General features: G+C 39.3%; 1 protein-coding gene across 1 annotated transcript; it reads left to right on the plus strand.

The window, feature by feature from the left end:
- Window positions 1-1,432: 1,432 nt before the first annotated feature.
- On the plus strand, window positions 1,433-10,669 carry LOC124162527 (LIRP-like). Its single transcript, XM_046539095.1, has 3 exons — window positions 1,433-1,610; window positions 7,393-7,609; window positions 10,077-10,669. Exons 2-3 carry the CDS (start codon window positions 7,393-7,395, stop codon window positions 10,280-10,282), a joined length of 423 nt encoding a protein of 140 aa, XP_046395051.1. The 5' UTR covers window positions 1,433-1,610; the 3' UTR covers window positions 10,283-10,669.
- Window positions 10,670-19,427: the final 8,758 nt, after the last annotated feature.

The following is a 19,427-nucleotide window of genomic DNA, read 5'->3' on the forward strand; positions in this document are numbered from 1 at the left end:
GGCCTCCTACTCCGGAAGTGCGCAATGCTTCCTCTTGTGTATTATTTTGGGGTGAGCTTTACCCTAACCTACACATGACAACTTTAAGGGTTGATCGGTATATTGAGTGAGATGAAAAAAAATATTTTTTTCCAGCGTATTTCGTTCTGGAGCAATGGGAGGCATCATGGTTTGATGAAAACAATCGTAGAAGGACAGGAGGAAGGGAAGAATGTTTTTGTTAATAAAAATCTTCAAATCAAACATGCGGGAAAAATAGAAAAATATATTTGTGACGAAGCTCGACATCAAATTTAAAAAAATCTAAAGGTCAAATAATAAAAATCAAGCATTAAAACGGCGTGACAGAGGGTAGAAACGTCGTGAAAAATAGTGAAACAGGAGATTGTTTTTGAATCTTTAAAAAATTTGGTAAGTAAGTAAGACGCTGGTTAGGACAGAGGGTGAATTTCTGTTCGGGGACATAAGTAGTGAAAGCGATGCTCAAGTGTTCGATTTAATTGACACAAGTGAGGACGAAGAGTCGATTCATTTGAAATGAAAATCAATAAAGTAGCTACAATCCAGATCAGACTCTTCACTAATCTTTTCTTTAAACTCTTACATAACGGTCCCCTCAGAAGCTCCTTTCTGCTTACGAACACCTCTTTTTCTAACGCAATTCTCTTCCTAATTTCCTTACTTCCATATCCGTTTTCCTCTATAGTGCAGCCTAAATAGTTTATCCATGATAAAAACACAAATGGTAATTTCCACACTATTTAATTTAACACTCAACGACCGACCATGGTTTCAAAACTTTATGTCATTTTCAATAAGATTTTTTTATACCTTAGAAATGATACAAAGTGTTGAAACCATGGTCGGTCGTTGGGTGTTACATTAAATAGTGTGGAAATTACCATTTGTATTTTTATCATGGATATAGCAATATTCCACAAAATCAAGCCTGGAACGAGTTTATACCTAAATAGTTTACTTGCTCCACCTGCTCAAGTTCTAACTACTTTTATCTCAAGTCTAACATTTCTAGCTCGCGATGCTTTACAAAACCGCATTACCTTGGTCTTCTTGTGATTAACCCTCATCCAAATACTCCTCGCAAAGCTTGTATAACGCATCCACGAGAGACTGCGACTGGCACAAAAAGAATTTCGTTTTAAAAATCCAGTCAAAAATATTCTTATATCATTTTGAGTTGCAGTACACAGTGTAACAAGGTTTGTCGCGTGTTAAGCGGCCTTTTCATAGATGTCGGGTCGATCGCTCTCCGTGATTTTCAATTCCGAAAAATGCTCCCCGTCCTTCCTTCCCCTATCGGCCTCTCTCGCACCCCCAACCCCCTGTTTGAGTGAGTTTTCCTGGAAGGAGGGTGGGAGCGTATAAAGGGAGGTCGCGCAGGGGATGACGGGACACAGCAACACATCGTCAACCCCCGCTTTCTCTCTCACACGCAGCAGTCAGATCTCGGCCGAGTGTCGGACAGGACGGGGTTGGCCTCCTCTCGACCACTGACTCACACCCTCCACCTGCAAGAAGACGGGGAGGCACCCGCTGATCACGCCAAAAGACACCACCTAAGCACGAGGAAAGACCGCCCGAATTAAAAGGTAAGTGAGCGACTTCTACCTGGTGCACCAAAGATCCTAACGATATTCCCAGACTCGACATGAGAGGAAGATATTTCGCCGAACGGATTAGAAAGGAAATTTGTTTTTTTTCCATGCAATAAAGGTATTTAATAAATGTTAGGCGGAATTTGTTAGAGAATTTCCTTTTTACTTGTTGACGGTGGTGTCCTTTTTAGACGGCTTGCGGGGTAGCATGTAGATGTAGATGAAGGCAAATATAATTCCAGGGAAAGTAATTTATTTGTTATGTTGGACCATAACTAATTAATCTAATTCATGGGCGCACCCAGCGAGGTGCAGGGGGGGGGCAGCTGCCCTCCCCTAGTAGCAAAAATTGCAATAGTCTTTAAGAAAAATCAGTACTGAATTGAAATGGAAGTATTCAACAACTTTTCTTGAAACCCACGAAAAATGATACGTATTAGTAGAAGGTATGTAACTAAAATAAAACTATTTTTTCAAGGAAATAATCTCATAAACTAATTTCACAACTTGGCTTGCCCACCCGTAGAACATAGCTTGCCCCCCGCCATACCATGGCTTGCCCACCCCTAGTTATGATCCTGGGTATGCCCTTGATCTAATTCTAAGCCGTTAGAATAATAAAAATAATTTTTAAGGATAAGTGTTCGACAGAGATGCTCTCAGCAACGGTAGTGTTATTCAATGTTCAAATTATTAATTCGTGAGATCATTTTTTTAAACTGAAAACTTGCCGTTTTGAGATATTCTTTAACAATACATCTTCAATTTTGCGAATTTAAAATAAGTAATTGATGTAGGAATTTGTTTTTCATCCGAAAACTGAAGGGATAAATCTTATTAGAACTTATTTGGAGCATTTCATTTTTAAATGTAAGCGGCCTATGCCCCCAACATCCCCCGCCCCACGCCTATCGACGCGCATCGCGGGGTAGTATGTAGATGTATTCAGCCGGAGACGGATTTCCGGCAATTGGCCTGCCTCGAGAGTAATTCGCGCTTGTCACCTGAAAGCTAGAGCATTCGATAATTCTTCTCTATCGTCAACGCAGGGTGTTCCGCAGTTGACAGTTTAGTTCTCACGGGGAGATATATCCAGATCGTGCCAATTTTTTCAGAGACGTCAAAAAAAAAATGAATCTGGTTTTCCGTTACGCATTCAATTATGACGTTTGGCTGATTTTTTCAATAAAGCGGCATTGTTGCCTTGGTGAGCCGCTTCCCTTCCCAAGACCTTTCCTGTGCTGCACACGAATTTTCATTGTTCGACTGTTGTATAGGGGTGGGTGGGGATAGTGCTAGGGGGTGGGGGTGGAAAGCACCTCTCTAGGCTTGGGATACCTTCATAAAAGTCGGGTCGAACCCCTTGCCGTCCAACAGAGAAGTAGGCTCTCTCTCAATAGCCGGCTTCTAGAAATTATTAGCGAAAAATATCCACAGAAAGTTCTTAACGTGAGATTTCTGTACCCGCTACGCACACCTCAATTCAGGAGTTCACAGAAACAATTACCGCCTGCTCAAATTAACGAGAATACCAGGGAGCGAGTAGTTCGATTTTGAATTAACGGGAAAATTATCGTTCACGAACGCGCAGTCTCATGTCATTTGTTAAAGTGTTTCCGGGGCTCCACACCCATGCTTCATCAATCCAAATACTGAATCGTAGAAGAAGACATCTTGGAGTGAAAAATAACGTGGATATTAAATGGAATTTAGAGGTAAACTCCGGAAAAGAAATCTAATCGGTGCGTCTAAAAAAGAACTTAATTTCAATACTATATGTGCGGCAGTTTTTGCTACCGTTCAATAGAAGAATGATACATGGCGTCTAGTTATGGAAAAATCGAAGATCGAGTTTAAATAGTCAAAGATCGAGGAAATCGACATCGAGCATTGATCTTCGAGTTTCGATCCAAGCTCGATTTTTCAAATTCGATTTGGACCATTTCGTTTGATTCAGCAGCTTCAATATGAGCCTATGATAGCGCCAACCGTCCCATGTTAAAGACTTCTCTTTCAGTCCGGTAGAATTGTAAGGTCACGCCCTCGATCTTCAAGAAAGCATTTCAATCAGCTGATCTTTCTTAAAGCTCTTAATGGAGCCGAATAAATCCAAGCGGTGATCCCAGAACTTCAATGTGCGAGCTTTTGTAAATTTTACTACTAATTATTGAGGTATCCTGAGTAGATTTTTGTCTACTACTCGAATTTGTATTTTGAGGGTTTTTCGAATGGATAATAAACGTTTTTGTGCAAACTTTAAAAAAAAAGAACCGTTGATTTTTTTCGATTGATCGATCTTTTCGTTCAAAATTCGATTTTTGTTGAAAATTTGAGCTTATCATTTCGATTAAAAACAGATTGATCGAAAATTCGATTTCGATGTACATTTTTCCATCATTTGGTGTCCTATCCAAATTATTTTTTTCTAAGAACGCCGCAAAGCTATCAAGCTAATTTTTCGAAAAGTGCTCAATTTATATTTATTGCAGTTCGGGGGGTGTAGTTCGGTATAACTAACCATTCAGCGTCGACTCGGAAATCAACAAGCCAACAATGGCAATTTATTGAATTGCGAATGCTGCGATAACGGAATAACAGATAAGCCAAAACGAAAAATACCTTACCCATTCAACCGATAAAGCATTGATTAAAAATAATTTTAAAAATGTGCAACTACCGCCCACTTTTAAAGAGTTGGTGACGTCATAAAAATTTCAGCCCATGATCTCGTTCAGGGAGAATCGCTTTTAGAAGGAATGAATACCTCGCGCACGAGTAACGACAAACCACACGAGTCCGGTGCGCGAAGAGGAGGAGTAGGGGAGAAACCGCACGGCGATTATTCGCCATGTCATCAACTTAACCGCGAAAGGGTTAATAAGGCCCTCAAAATTTCACTGCGAATAGCCCGAAAAGTTGGTGACAGTTCGAGTAAGGGAAAATATTGGTCTCCTAATATTTTTGCCGAATTACAATAGAGTGGTTTTCTTTGATGAAGGAAACTACCCTATTGGAAATTTAAAAGAACCAGCGTTAAAAATTAAAAGCCGCACTCAAGTACAGTTTACCTGAGTTACACGATAATTTTTCTCCATCCCTCCCATGTTATGACTCCAGCGATGGCTCCAGGGATGGCAATACCATCCGTTTTTCCATCATTCGGCAACTCCATTTTTCCATCGCTGAAGCCATCATCGACTGTTTACGGTGTTTGTAACGCCACGCTCGACTTCAAAAGGAATGACAGTAGTAAATAAGGAGGGGGTGAAAAAAAGCAAGGTGGGCATGGCCGCGTGATGCAAAAAATGATGTGTCGAGCGATTACAATTTCTTTGGTCCCTGAAAGCCCAAAAGCTACGCCAAAATCCTGGGTTTTGGGTAGCCAACTTGCAAATTGGGACAGGGCTTTAACCTTTTCAAGACCTAAATAACTTCCCAACTGATTTCTTAAAAAATTAGATAGATCTATCAAAAACTAAATTTTTAATGTAACTCAATTTTCAATAATAGCAAAATGAAAAAAATACTATGAATCAATAAGCCATAAAGTTAAGTTTTTCGTAAAAACATTTTAAAGTATTAATTTTATAAATTTATTAATGCAAAACTAAAATTTATACATAATGATTATTAACATTTTTGAAAACGTCATTTATTTTTACATATATGTGATTTTTTCCATGTCTATAAAACCTAAAATAAATCCATGAGAATTTTTAATAAAAGTACTAATAATTTCATAAAAAAACCCTTGGGAATTTTGGGTATGCACATTGAAAAATGCTTGGGAGTGAAAGGGTTAACCCTCTTAGTGCCACGAGCCGATATATCGGCTCGAGCGCAGACCGGATTTTCAAACTAATATTGTCGTCATAATTGAATTTATCCTTTATCCAATGTATTAGAATATTATAATCAAGAAATAGTTCCTTTTCAGTAAAATTAAAAAAAAAACACCACATTGATATCTAAAATAGTAACTTCATGTTGTGTTTTTTCATAAAGTGCTACAAAACTCTTAAATTTAGGCACTTTTCGCTAAAACCACCAAATTTCGGTGGTACAAAGAGGGTAAAATATTTTGTGCTTATCCTATTTATGTTACAACTAATTAAGAGTTATTATGAAAGAAAACCCGAACAAAAATTTTTAAATGCGTTTTCAAGCACGCACCGAAATGGGAACACGCCACAAAAATTTTGCTATTGCTGGAAAAATAAATATACACTATAACAAAAAAACTGAGTTTAACAACGTAACACATATTGATATTTTGAATAAATGAGCATTTGTTACAGTAGAGCTAGTGTAGGGAAAAAATATCGAATAAACCGCATATCCTTCACAGAGGTGTTGAAAAGGTATTATTAACGTCACTAGGCATGCGATTCACTTTAAAAAATACTTCCATACTTCATTTGCATATCAAAATCCATAGAATTCATTACAGTTGAGAAATATAATTTCCATGAATTTTTATAGATATCCTCCTCAATAGACTGTGAACTCAGAATTTGTGTTCGCCAAATCGAACCCAGATACTGCCATCAAATTTTAAGAATGCACATTCCGTGTGCCATGTGAAGGGGCCATAAGAAAGTATATTAGCAAGAAACAATTCTTAGGTTCGTTTTTAACCTTTTTACCCCATAACTAGTGACCTTTTGACTCTCATAAGCATTGAATGCCGTGAACCAGTAGTGTAGCCAGGGGGGATCTTGGGGGTCCGGACCGCCCCACCCTCTTCCCACTAAATGTGAAAATAGAATTATTTTCCTTCATAAAAGACAACGAAGTATTGAGAAATCATGAATTTACAAAATATTTATTCAATAAATGAAGTTTTTTTTCGATTATTAAAGGTGTTAAAATTACTTTAAAACCCATTACTTATTACCCTGTTTTTAAAAAAATTTTCCCCGCTGGATTTGGACTTACGAAACCCAGAACGAAATTCCTGGCTACGCCACTGCCGTGAAGCATTTTCGTACGGAGAGAACCTAAACCATAATATCAAGAGGTAATAAGATAGAAATATTCTTTTAAAACCTCCGTACGGTGCACACCTCGGCTTCCTTCGTCCGTAAGAAGATCTAGAACTTAAGAAAACTGCTTGGCAACGTCAGTGGCGCAGCGAGGGGGGTTTTTGGGGTTAAATCCCCTCCCCCAGAGCTCAGAGAAATTTTTAAGTTTAATCCATTTTACTTAATTGGATTAGTATTACTAATAGAATAGTAAGGATTAATCACATATCCCTCCGAAAGCCGTAAAACTCACAATTTGAACCATTTATCTTTAAATTTCTCAATGCATAAATCTCGCGCAATACCGCTTAACCTGCTGGGTATTCTATACTCCCACACACCCCGATATTAGTTGCACCAAACCCCCCCCCAGCCATAATTCCTAGCTGCGCCCCTGGTACGGTGTATATCTCGGCTTCCTTCGTCCGTAAGAAAATCTAGAACTGAAGAAAACTGCTTGACGACGTAACTAAATATGTTTATAATGTACCTAAGCATTACGAGTCAGGTTTGATTCTCGACTTGCATTCATCCGACTCGTATTGCGTTACTTCCTAGCCATTTCTATGGAAAACACTACAAAAAAAACTTAATATTATTTTATAATATTATTCCTCTGTTTCGAGCGTTCTCCGCCAGGTGGTGTCTCCCTTGGCTGGAATCGAGAATAGTAATTACGTATTACCCTTCGGTTGTACTCCTAACCCTTCGATGTGCTCTGAAGATTTGGTTTTCTCTTGTCTTTTGTGTAGATGTGCACCGTTTTCGTGCGTGTACTGTTGGTCGTGGTGCTGTGTGCGCATGCGCTGGCGGTGCCTGGCGATTACGGCGACTGGAAGAGGAGCAGCGCCATGAGGTATTGCGGCAGACACCTAAGTGACGTCATTCGGCTCGCCTGTGGAGGCCGATACAACACATACAACACAAACGCCGTGAAGAAATCCGGAGAACAAACTTCGCTCCAAGATGGTGAGTTCCATGCAACTGAACTAAAGCTATGTCCCAATGGGGTGGGGTCCTTATTCTTAAAATTTTCGAACTTCTTTTGGTTTCCAGTTTTTTTCCATTTGGTGAGAAATTAAATCATGAAAATTATTTTTGCAAACGGATAAATTTTTTTAAGAAAATTTTGGGTGTTTTTCGGACATAACTGAAGAAAATGTCACCCTAGAATTATTGTATCACTTTTTTTGTCTTCTGCAACGACTCGTTAGATACTTCTAGAGTATCACCTCAAATTTCTTTCATTTCTGCCCTTTGATTTCCGAGATGTTGCACCGAGAGTGAGCTTGCGCCACCCCAGTCAGACAATCTGGGTGGCACGCGGGTTGCATACTCTCAATATTTGTTGGACATTCTCATCCATAGTTTAAACATAAAATTCTTTGGATAAACTTTAAACTTCGTCAATATAACATTGAATGCCATATTTATCACTGTTTATTGCCCAAATGGGATTAGAATCAGAGGTTTGTCCTCTTGTCATATCTAAATCTTAAAACTCAGGGCTTCTATCTAAATTCAGCCAGAGTGTTCGCAAAATATTTTACTTTGGGGCCCAAGCGGCGGCGATTAATAATGCCCGATTTTGAGAACTTTCGGATCTTTGACCCTCATATAAGTTGGCAAATATCCCGCATAGGGCATATTTGATATCTTTCATTTCTGCCCTTTGGTTTCCGGGATATCTATTGGTGTTTTATGCTACCCAGAAAAAAGATTTTTTAATGAGGTATCAGTATTTAGCTTCCGTATTTAATGAAATAAAAAGGATGAAAGAAAGTATTATTATATCATCATCATCATCATCACTGGTTAACAATCCTAGGATTGGTTTGACGCAGCTCTCCACTCAGTTCTCCTATCAGCCAATCTTTATATAAATTGAGTGGAGTGGCTGTGACTCCTCGGGATGATAATGTGGTGGTTTCCCCTTGCCTTCCACATCGCAGTACTACAGCCGTTAAAGTAAATGTTACTACGCCCGTAGTGGAATGTGTGTCGCTGTACCGACCAGTATGGTCTCCACCTTCGCACATGTGAAGAAGAGCTGCTGCCCTCTCCCCCGGGTGATGAGAGGCATAATTGTTGGCGGCCCCAGTCGCCAAGTCACGGTATCTTCACAGGTTTTGGTATCTTTTAAATGGTCTACCTTACCCAAGGGTAGCCCAATACCCCCTCAGAATACCGCCGCTTTTTGTCCACGACTGCTTATTCGACGAGAGAACTCGCTTATCTCGTAGCTAACCTCTATATCTAAAGGTCGACCCACCATCCGCAACCCGGTGGACGCACTCGGCGGCTTTAAGCTCAGCCGCGAGGTATTATTATATAACATATTTTAATTTGTAAAATGAAGAGATATATTTTTTTAATTTTAACGATTCTCACACTACATTTAAAATTTTTATTGAATCAAATCAATTTCCACAATCAGCCAATAGCATAAAATTATTTCCTATCACAATCACGGAGATATTACTTTCGCTTACAGGTGAAAATTAATATTGGTGTGGTTTCCCTTTTTACTGCACAAAAAGGTCTCAAAATTCTTTTGATAAAGTTGCTACACGGCAGTTGGGAAATTTTCGCCCGTGGTCGGTCACAAACTTCTGCAAAAATTGTTTCTGGCTTTCGTTTTTTGTTAGAATTTTATAAAACTCTTTCATCAATTTAACTCCTCTTTCAGCAGCATCATTGTTCACTCGCAGATATTTTACTAGCTTCATTCCTTACCTATATGTTGTCGCCATCGAAATAGTGATTGTTTTTGGCCAAAAATTCAGAAATCGCCGCGCTCATTAAAAACACGTTTAACCTTAGCGGCAGCCACAGAAAAAGTATTGAATGAATAACGCTGAAAATGTTATCACACTTCAGGGGCATGAATACCAACATGAAAAATACTTTTATAAACCCGCGAGAAATATAAAAATTCCTGTTATTTTACAACGTTTTCATAAACTTCCTTTGTTGTCCGGGTCTCAATTCAATTTTCAACTACTTTCCGATTAGCTATCAATCTGAAATTTTCAGTAGAGCTAAGAACCAGATGACAAAGACGAAGTGCTTGACATGGTGGGTGAGGAGAGGCAGCTTTTAGATGAGATACGGAGGAGACAGAAGGTGGAGTTAGCGCTTAGCGGGGAGGGGATGTTGAAAATGGAGTTGGAGGGTAGAATGTTGGGGAAACGAGGGAGGGGAAGGAAAAGAATGGGATTTTTAGATAGATTGAAAGGGATTAGGCCTTACAGTGAAGGCAGTACTGGAAGGAAAGGGAGGCTTCTAGATCACTTCTTGAACACTCCATGGAAACCTACCTTAATCGGTAGAATACCTATAATAATAATAATGTTTTAGTATTGTCATATTTTCTGAACTCACCTGGTACACACATCGGTCGATTAACGAACGGAATGATTTTTTTTTCTTCCAGAAGAATACAAAGTGTCCATGATGGACCCGGAAATGGACGAGGGGGACCTGAACAGCGTCCTGGGCGAGCTTCCGCTAAGGCCCAGATCCGTGGCCAGGGCACTCTCACCCAGGGTCTTCCGGAGGGTCCTCAGAGGGGCCCATGACGAGTGCTGCCTGAAGCCTTGCACTCACGCCGAGATATCAACCTACTGCGCCCGGGACTAGACTCCCCCTCAATCCCAACACATTCCTTCCTCCTTTTACACCATGAGAAGATACCACACTTTATTTTTTCGTTTTCATTTCCGCCCTGTGACGGACTGCGCATGCGCACAAATAAAGTCTAAGCATAAATCGAATGAGGATTGCTTTCCATTCAGAGAACTCCGAACAAAAGAATGCTGAAACTGCGTCTTCAAGTGAAGCCAAGAAATCGCGCATCAGGCCATGGGCGTACCCAGAATCAAAACTAGGGGGGAGGGGGGGGAAAATCTAGCTGTGGTCGTTCAAGTTGTAACTCTTTTGCATAGAAAAGGTAAATGACACCAAAGTTTTAAGGAAATTATGACAGCAATTTATTAGTTTTTTTTTATAATTATCTGCTGGAAAACAATGATTTTTATTTCAGTTCCGTGTCTCATACCAGTATCATTTTTCTTCAAAAGGAAAATTTGTTTATAACTTTTGTTTTGAACTAAATTTATTTTCGCTTCTATGGGGGAGGCAGTTGCCCCCCCCCTTTTGCCCCCCCCCCCCTTTTTCCCCCTGCTGGGTACGCCCATGCATCTGGACATCTTGAGGAGGACCCCCAGAATTCCCATCCACTTAATTACATCGGATATCGAGAAATTTTGATTTTTTTAGTTCTAAGCTCATATGATTGGAATGAGGTTGCGAATTGGAAGATAAATTACTTGGATCCAAAGCGATAGTTTTTTCTCCTCAAAATTCACCGCTCTTTCTATCGAATCTTGCGAATTTTCCCATTTTAAATAATCCATGGCAGTCGGCCATTTTTGAAGGGCCCGTGCGACTTTTAGCCTGCTTCACCTGCTCCCGTGCATAGCGACCAGCATTCCTTTGTTTTGAGTCCAGTGTTTCTATTGTGGTTCCGATTGGAAAGCAAGGATTGCTTAAATTGCATTGTTGCGTCAACGATGAGCGAATGGAATGGAGAGGAAGAAAATGAAGGTTGCATTAACGAAGGCCGTACTCTAATCCATTTCGGGTTGTATCAACTGGGAATACTTGAGTACCATCAGTTCCTTGGTGTGACGTTACGTTTTTCGACTTTGGGTGAACTTAACGTCAAAATAAATAAAAAAAGACTTGCACGGCTATCAGAGCTGAAAGGATTACTTTTGAGCCATATCAGCCTCATAAAGTGAAACACATGGTCTATACGGCGACTCGGCGAGTATTATTCGATCTTAATATGTACCTAATGTTATTTACTTCTGCCATATTTTTAGGTCACCATGTTTCATTTACTATGCCATTATACTTAAAGGCTTTAAATAAAAAATTTAACGAAAAAACCTAGTTAATGACTCATATCTTCATTTAGTTCGTGCGAAAGAAGCTATTTCCTAAGCTTGGGCAACATTTGTGACGCTTTAATTGAATTCCATTCAATGGATAATGTTCACGCATTGCTGATTTTCCAAAATGGTGTTTCAAAATGGAAGTGAGGAGAGCATCTTTTAGTCTCCATGTGTTAATGTATTTGCTATAATTCAAATCGCGCATAACGCTATATTTTTGATTATAGTTCATATACGGCTTCTAAGATACGAAAGCGCTAAACTGCTTTCGTGCTATAGTGTGTTCCGGTCCCAATATTAGTCCCGAAGACGGTAACTACTTGAGTTAAGTACGTGTGTGCATGGTATACTCCGGAGATATTATACAATGGGAAAGTATCCACAGTGTTATACAACATTTATTTACATTACGCCTTAAGATGGGTTCAACTTAACGCCAATTTATAGAAAAAATATTAGTGATAAATTTGGATTCAGAACTTTACGAAAAATTATATTCTCAGCTAATGGGGGCCATTAGAAAAATCATTACACGCTCTTGGCGCCATCAATCATTCCTCTGCAGAACTAACACCAAACAGCCACATACAAAGTGCTGAACTTGATTTCAGTTATTTTTTGGCAGCATGGATGTCTTTACAGGAATTTACTTCTCCATTTCATTTTTATATCCGTGTTTTTTTCATCCACGTATTCTTCCATGATTCCCAGTTTAAGTTAGTAAAACACAAGCGAAAATCGTATGGAAGTATGACTACGGCACTATGTGTTTCAGAGTGCTGCGCTTATTCAAAATCGACCAATTTCCAAGCTGATTTTCCCGTTAATTTATTAAGGTTCCAAGCTGATTTTTCCCACTTTTTAACCTTTAAACTGTGACCTGTAGGTACTGGACCCTTACGCTAAGTGCTAAGTATAATTTATTGTTAATTAAAAAAAAATAAACGATGCATTCCATGGCATACGAAATCCCTAAATGGTTTTACGCGCGCCTTTTCAAAATTTCGCCGTTTTTTGCCAAGAGCACAATTTTATGAACCAATTATGAGATCATACACTTTATTTGTTAAAAAACACACAAACGTAAGAATATTTGCAAGCTTTTTTTAAATGCATAATCAACGCTCGGAAATAATGCCAATTCAACGTACGATTCCATTGAAATGGTCTGATCTAAAAGAAGAAGTTCGCTTGACGACTACGAATTTCGATGAAATCTTCGTCAAACAATGACAAATATTTCATTTCATGATTGGTAAAATATTACGTTCACTTATGCAGCAGTTGCTGACAGTGGCGTAGCAAGGGGGGGGGGGTCCGGGAGGTCCGGACCCCCCCCCCCCCGGAATATAAAAACACAATTATCGTCCTTCATAAAAGAAAACAAAATATTGAAAAATCAGGAATTTACCAAATGTTTCTATAACAAATTAAGTTTTTTCGATAAGAGCGTTTCTACGCGTCACTGACTGACCGTTACACCCAGTTTTTGTTCATATATTTCCCCTTTCACTCAATACAAATCAATGTATGAACTTTCTGGAGGATTCCTCCAAAAATAAGTTGGTGAAAGCATACACTGGCTTTGGTACAACCCTGTGACCCCTGTAGAACCGGAGATTTTGAACTTCAAAGTCGTCGTCACTGACTGACAGAAATGAAACTCCGTTTTTTGACATCGTCACGTTTCTTATGATTGCTCTGAAATTATTCATGATAAAGAAAATCCACGAAATACGTAAATTAGTTCTAGGTGTTGTCCAAACGTATGCAAAATCGTGACTTTGTGTAAGTAATGGTTTCCTCTCTTTAGTCATAAAAATGGAGTGTCACTGACTGACGGGAATTGTCACTGACTGACACATGTGATTTGACGCTTGCTAACTTTTCTTTTTCATGGAATGAGCACTGCAAAATATATATATTGAACCCAGAAATTCATATTAAAAAAACATAAGAGTGGTATAGCCAGGAGGTATGCCCAGGGGGTATGTCCAGGGGTCCGGACCCCCCCCCAAATATAAAAAACACAATTATTTTCCTTGAGAAAAAGTGTTAAAATTAGTTTAAAAACCCCTACCTTGTACCCTGTGTTTAAAAAAATTTCCCCCTGTATCGGACCCCCCCCCCCGAACAAAATTCTTGGCTACCTCATTGAAACGTAAGCACATAGTATGTATTATATCCACTACTTTTGCTTCCATTTCTTTAGTCTCGCTTAAAATAGTGAGTACGCCTAGCACTGTGATCTATCATCTAAGGAGACACCGTAATTATATTTATAGCAACCAACTCCTCATGGTGAACAAAGAGTGTATGTTGTATGGGTTAAATGCCGTGCCACTGTTATTCCAGCATTTCATTGGAGGGAGAAATGCCGTGTACAGGGATCTCTGCAAATTTTATTTTCTTGCTGTTTTAATTGCACACTTGCACTGCATTTATCACAGGAGAACCCGACTTAAAAGCTTCCCAGGTCATGTTTCTGCCTTTGCCCTCAACTACATCAACACCACCCTTGCCATGATCTGTTACGATTTCATTGCCGCTCTCTATTCTTCCTTTTTAATTCCTCGCCTTCCCCGCTATGCTTTTTCCTCTCACTATGCTCGCGGTGTCTTTCAGCTCCCGTCTTTGCCATCTGAATCAATCCTTACAGATGGTACAATTAAGGATTTCAGATCTTAACAATCATTCCACTCCTATGTCCCGCTTTCACAACAAACGTACCGAAGCGACGCGACGACAATGAAGGTGACGGTGACAAGCGGCATGCCGAAGGCAACAATTGGCAAAAAAATGAAATACTCCGCTGTGTAAACAAATAATTTACTGAGAACAATAAAACGTATATGGCATTATTACTCGAGGAATGTATTATGCCACAAATTTAGTGCACCAGTCGGGGCCAATGAAGCGCACGCACCAAAATTTGAAACCTGAGCACTACCAAAGCTTAAAATGTCAGTCAGTGACGGCGCTCAAGAGCAAAAACGGTGAATACTAGAGAATTTTTTTATTCTGATCTTTCATCCTTGTGATGGACTTGATTAGGATACGAAACGATTTATCTCCCGCATTCTTCGTTTTCGGTCAGCGGAAAAAAATGGATGTCAATCGTCACTGACTGACACCAAACGACGCACTGTTGCATTACATTCCTCTGCAGGAACCTGTGACTTTCAAGTATTGATGAAATGGATTGGTAAGTAATAGTCATGATTGGGGAGGATGGTTAACTGGAAATTTTCATGGAAAAATCGTATCTTCGTTGCGAAATCTTCAGTAATAGAATGGCTCTGTAAACGGAATCATTTGCTCATATGAAACAAGAGCTCAATTCCGCGGCGTTTTCGTAAAAAATGGTTGGAGTATAGGGATAAACAAGAACGGATTATTAAAATTTGAAATATTTACACCATTTCAGGACTTTTAACGGTCCATTTATCTCAAATTGAATTTTTGAACCCTGGTATGACAGTTACGTAGAAACGCTCATAATGAAAAGTGTTAAAGTTAGTTTAAAACCCATTACTTACTTGGTGCCCGGTTTTTCAAAAATTTACCCCCCTGGTTTTGGACCCCCGCGAACGAAATTCCTGGTTACGCCACTACTTGCTGAGATCTGGCCATGTGTTCGACCTTATGTCACTGTCGACTGCAGCGCTACACGGGATTTTTGGTAACTTTGAGACGTTGTAACTCCGGAAATATTCAGTGAAGAAAAATGAACCACCGCTCTGATGCTCAAAATGTGCTATTCTATTGACAAAATAAAAATATGACACCTATGCTGAAATGGAGTTTATTTACATTCGCCAAAAAAAGCCCACGAAGACGAGAACCTCTAAAAAAGTTTGGATGCTGTATCTAAGGAAAGAAAAGCAAGACCGATCGTAATGCGAATTCCATCGATTGCAACCCGCTTGCTTTACGATCTATCGGTTCTCTAGAACGGATTAATATACTAAAGCGAAGCTCAAATGTTGTATTGTAATCGGCCTTAGTTAGCTTCGTGACCAAAGATCGGCTAAGGAGCCTGATTATATTGAGTTCCTTCGGATAGGAAGCATTTTATTCACCATTTGCTTAGGCAAATCAATTGAAGAGCACAAGCTACCCTTCTCAAGCTCTCGAATCAATGCCTCGAAATATTGTTCGCTTCCTAGTGAATCAAACGCCTCTTCAAATCAAATCAAAGGGGATAATCATCAAACTTCTGCATATGACTGACCTCTTTGAAAATGGGCACGTTCCGAATGACGCACGCTACGCATAATAGGCGGATTTAGGGGGGCACGTGCCCCCCCCCCCAGACGCCTAAAAAATAGACAAAATTTTATATACGGTTATAATTACGTTCGTATTGTTTTGTGTATTACGGAGCCTCAGTCATTTAATTTTATATTAATGACTTTCATGTTAAAAAATAAAGAGAATATTTCATATAGTAATTGTTGTATCTTTTTTTAAATCTCAAGTATGAGAAGATTGTTTGCTAGTCATACCCTTGTGACCCCCCTCCCCAGAAAAAAATCCCGGATCCACCCTTGCTATGCAACAATAGCCGTTTCTGATCACTGGACTCCAACCAGTTGAATCCCCCAATCCAGATGAAGCCAAGATGTTGCTCATCCCGCCATGTTGACGAGGGTCCGTAGAATTGCCCACCATTCAAATACTTGGGAAATTGCACAACTTCGATTTTTTCCCCCTCAGCACGTATAACTCGGGTGAGATTGCTTCTTGGAAGATAAATTACTTCCATCCCACACGAACGTTTTTACGTCTTAATGTGCACTATCCTTACATTTAGAGTTTTGCGCATTTTCCCATATTGAATAGTACATGGAAGTCGACCATGTTTGGATGGCCAAAGAATGGCTTCAAATGCTCCCGTATGTAGCGTTGCTTAGCGAGCAGCATTGTTTGTTTTCAGTTCAATTTTGTACCTTGTGCTTTGAACTCAAAGCAATGGAAGGCTGAATTATCCTCCCCAAGTGAAGCCGAGGGATTGCGGGCCATTTAGATACTTGGGAAATTACGTAGCTTTGATTTTTTTCATTTTTTTCTCAGCTCATGTCATTCGGATGATATTGCTACTCGGAAGGGAAATTGGAAGCTGAATTGGACACGACATTTGCTGGACTTCAAACTTCACCTTCATCACATTCGAATTTTGTGCATTTAATTTCATACAGGTATTCGGCCGAGTGTGGAGGGGCCGAACGAGATTCAGGTGATGCCGTGTTCAGCGATCGTCCGTTTGACCTTTGTTTTGAGTTCAGTTTTGCGCATCGAGCCTTGCAGATGGCGTTTTCCCCGGAAAGAGCTTGAATTGAAGGTCGCCATCATGTGTATCAATAATTTTGAATTGAGTTGCTAAGTGACTTGTGGTGTTTGTAGGACCCCTAGCGATTCGTGTATTCGGTTTCTTTTCCTGATTGTCAACTTTTACATGTGTACCCATTCACAAGGTTGAACAAAAAATGATGAGTAATTCGAAAATATAATCCACTCATTCCTTGAAAAAATCCTTTTTGCACATTCTTATTACATTCAGTGGCGTAGCGAAGGGGGGGGGGGGTTGGGGGATAAAACCCCCCCAAGAGCTCAGAGAAATTTTTAAGTTTAACCCATTTTACTTAATTTGATTGATGCTACTAATGGAATATTGTAAGAATTAATAAAATATCCCTCAAAAAGCCGTAAAATTCACAATTTTGAACCATTTATCCATACAATTCCGCAATTTATTAATCTCGTATCTAACGCTTATCCTGATGGGTATTCCATACCCCTCACACCCCAGTGTTAGTTGCACATAAACCCCCCCAGCCTTAATTCCTAACTGCGCCCCTGCCCGATATTTCAAGTTCCAAAGAGGTGTTAAAGTAAAAAAATAAAATTTCAAGACTGAAGGCATTGGTTAACATGAATATATTCGGTGCTTCAGGCCAAAATATTTTCAGCTGACTTTAGGGAGATAATACATCACGTAGATTTGAATCTATATCCATTTGAATCTAACTTATCATTTCAGACGTGAGTACAAAAACCAGGCGTTAAGCAAAGGCGAATTTTAAGAAAAATAATGGCTCTTACACTCACAATCAGAGAGTAGAACATAAGTTTTCAACAATGTCTGCTTAACTTATTTGGTACATTGCTTGAAATAACAATGTATCTATTAATTATTTTGAAGTTATTGTTGAAAATAAGAATGTCTGCTGGTAAAGGGGAGTAGGGACTTGATGTGTTCGTAGAAATTCCAGTTTTTGCGAAAATTAGTCATTATCTTGTTCTTGCAATCAGGCTAATAATTTTGGACAGAACCAAGTTGTACACTGAAACAGCGATTCATTGGCTGTGTACAATGACCACTCAATCTTGAAAGAGCAGAGCGTTAAAAATTATGAAAACCTGTTTCTCAAGCAATCAGATACCATCACCTTGGTCTGCGCCAGCTAGCATAATATCCTAAAAATATCCTTGAAGCTCAAATATACACGGCAGGGCCGGCCTTAGGGCGGGGCGACCGCCCCGGGCCCCGCGTGAAAAAAAAATTAAAATATACGAGTTTTGAAAACGAAATTTCAACTATTACTGTATTGTTAAGTCCGTGCTAGACAAAAAATAATATTATGAAAAAGGAATAATAATGCAGTAATTTTTATTGTGCAATTGCGTTTGTCAGTACAGTACTGTGTCGTGTGAGTGATAACAACGAGTGAGAGAACTTGACATGAGTGAGAGCGGGCGCGGGAATTTTATGAATAAATATAATTATAAATTTTATTTGTATTATACTATTTTGAACTCAACTGCATGATGGTATCATAACGGCGTAATTACGAAGTCTGAATTTAGGAGGGGAATACATACTTAGCCAGAGAGTGGTAGGGATTCAAAATATTCGAGTTTGTAGATGGGGTATAGAGTTTAATATTTTAAGTGAAGGGCCCCGCACTGAAGGTTCACTCCTAGCCCCGCACCTGTTAGGGCCGACCCTGATACACGGTACATAGTAAGGTATCTACGAGTTTATCTTTAAATGCGCGAACGATTTTGTTGGACCGGAACGGAACATTGGACGAATGGGTGAACCAAATTAGCACAGGTTATATTTTCTGTCCGTGAAAATTGTGGGAGCATTTTGGCATTCATTTTCGCGTTCAGAGAATTAAAACAGTTGCTTGTTCGTGTTGAATTATCGCGTGACCATTCCTTCGACATTAAAACACGTTTACCTTAACAACGATCCTCAAATGCGAAGTTTTCCCGCTAGTTTTCATGGCAACCTTTGCAGGGGAACTGAAAGTGATGTGAAGTATTCGAAGTGCATTCTCAGCAAAATTAAAGGAATCCTTCAGTTGTCAATTAAGAAGTTTTGATAGATGGTCAAATGATTTAATTCGTTGCGTACCTAATTTTCGTTTCCCTTTGAAAAATTAATGATCATGAAGGCCGATATGTAGGAAGAAGTTATTGAAACAATTTGATATCCATAATATTATGAGGCTAATTTTTCTTAAAGGGCTTAATATAAAGCCCTTAAAGAAAAATTAGCGTTAGGTTAGCGTTTTCAGTCCGGTGGAAAATTCAGTCAAACTATACAGTAAAATTCCTTCATTCGAATTCCGAGATGGATAACATCTGAAATGCCATTTGCTTTTTTCTTGTGCTGACTAACAATAAGTGAAAGTAATGGGCTCTCTAAGTATGTACGCTATGTTACTCTGTATTCACTGGATTACTTTCATTGTTGAACATATTATTCGCCACATGTTCCAAGGGAATTTAAAATATCTATGCAAAATCATAAA

This window comes from Ischnura elegans, chromosome 7 (assembly GCF_921293095.1).
Source record: "Ischnura elegans chromosome 7, ioIscEleg1.1, whole genome shotgun sequence".
NCBI classification, from domain to species: Eukaryota; Metazoa; Arthropoda; class Insecta; order Odonata; family Coenagrionidae; genus Ischnura; species Ischnura elegans.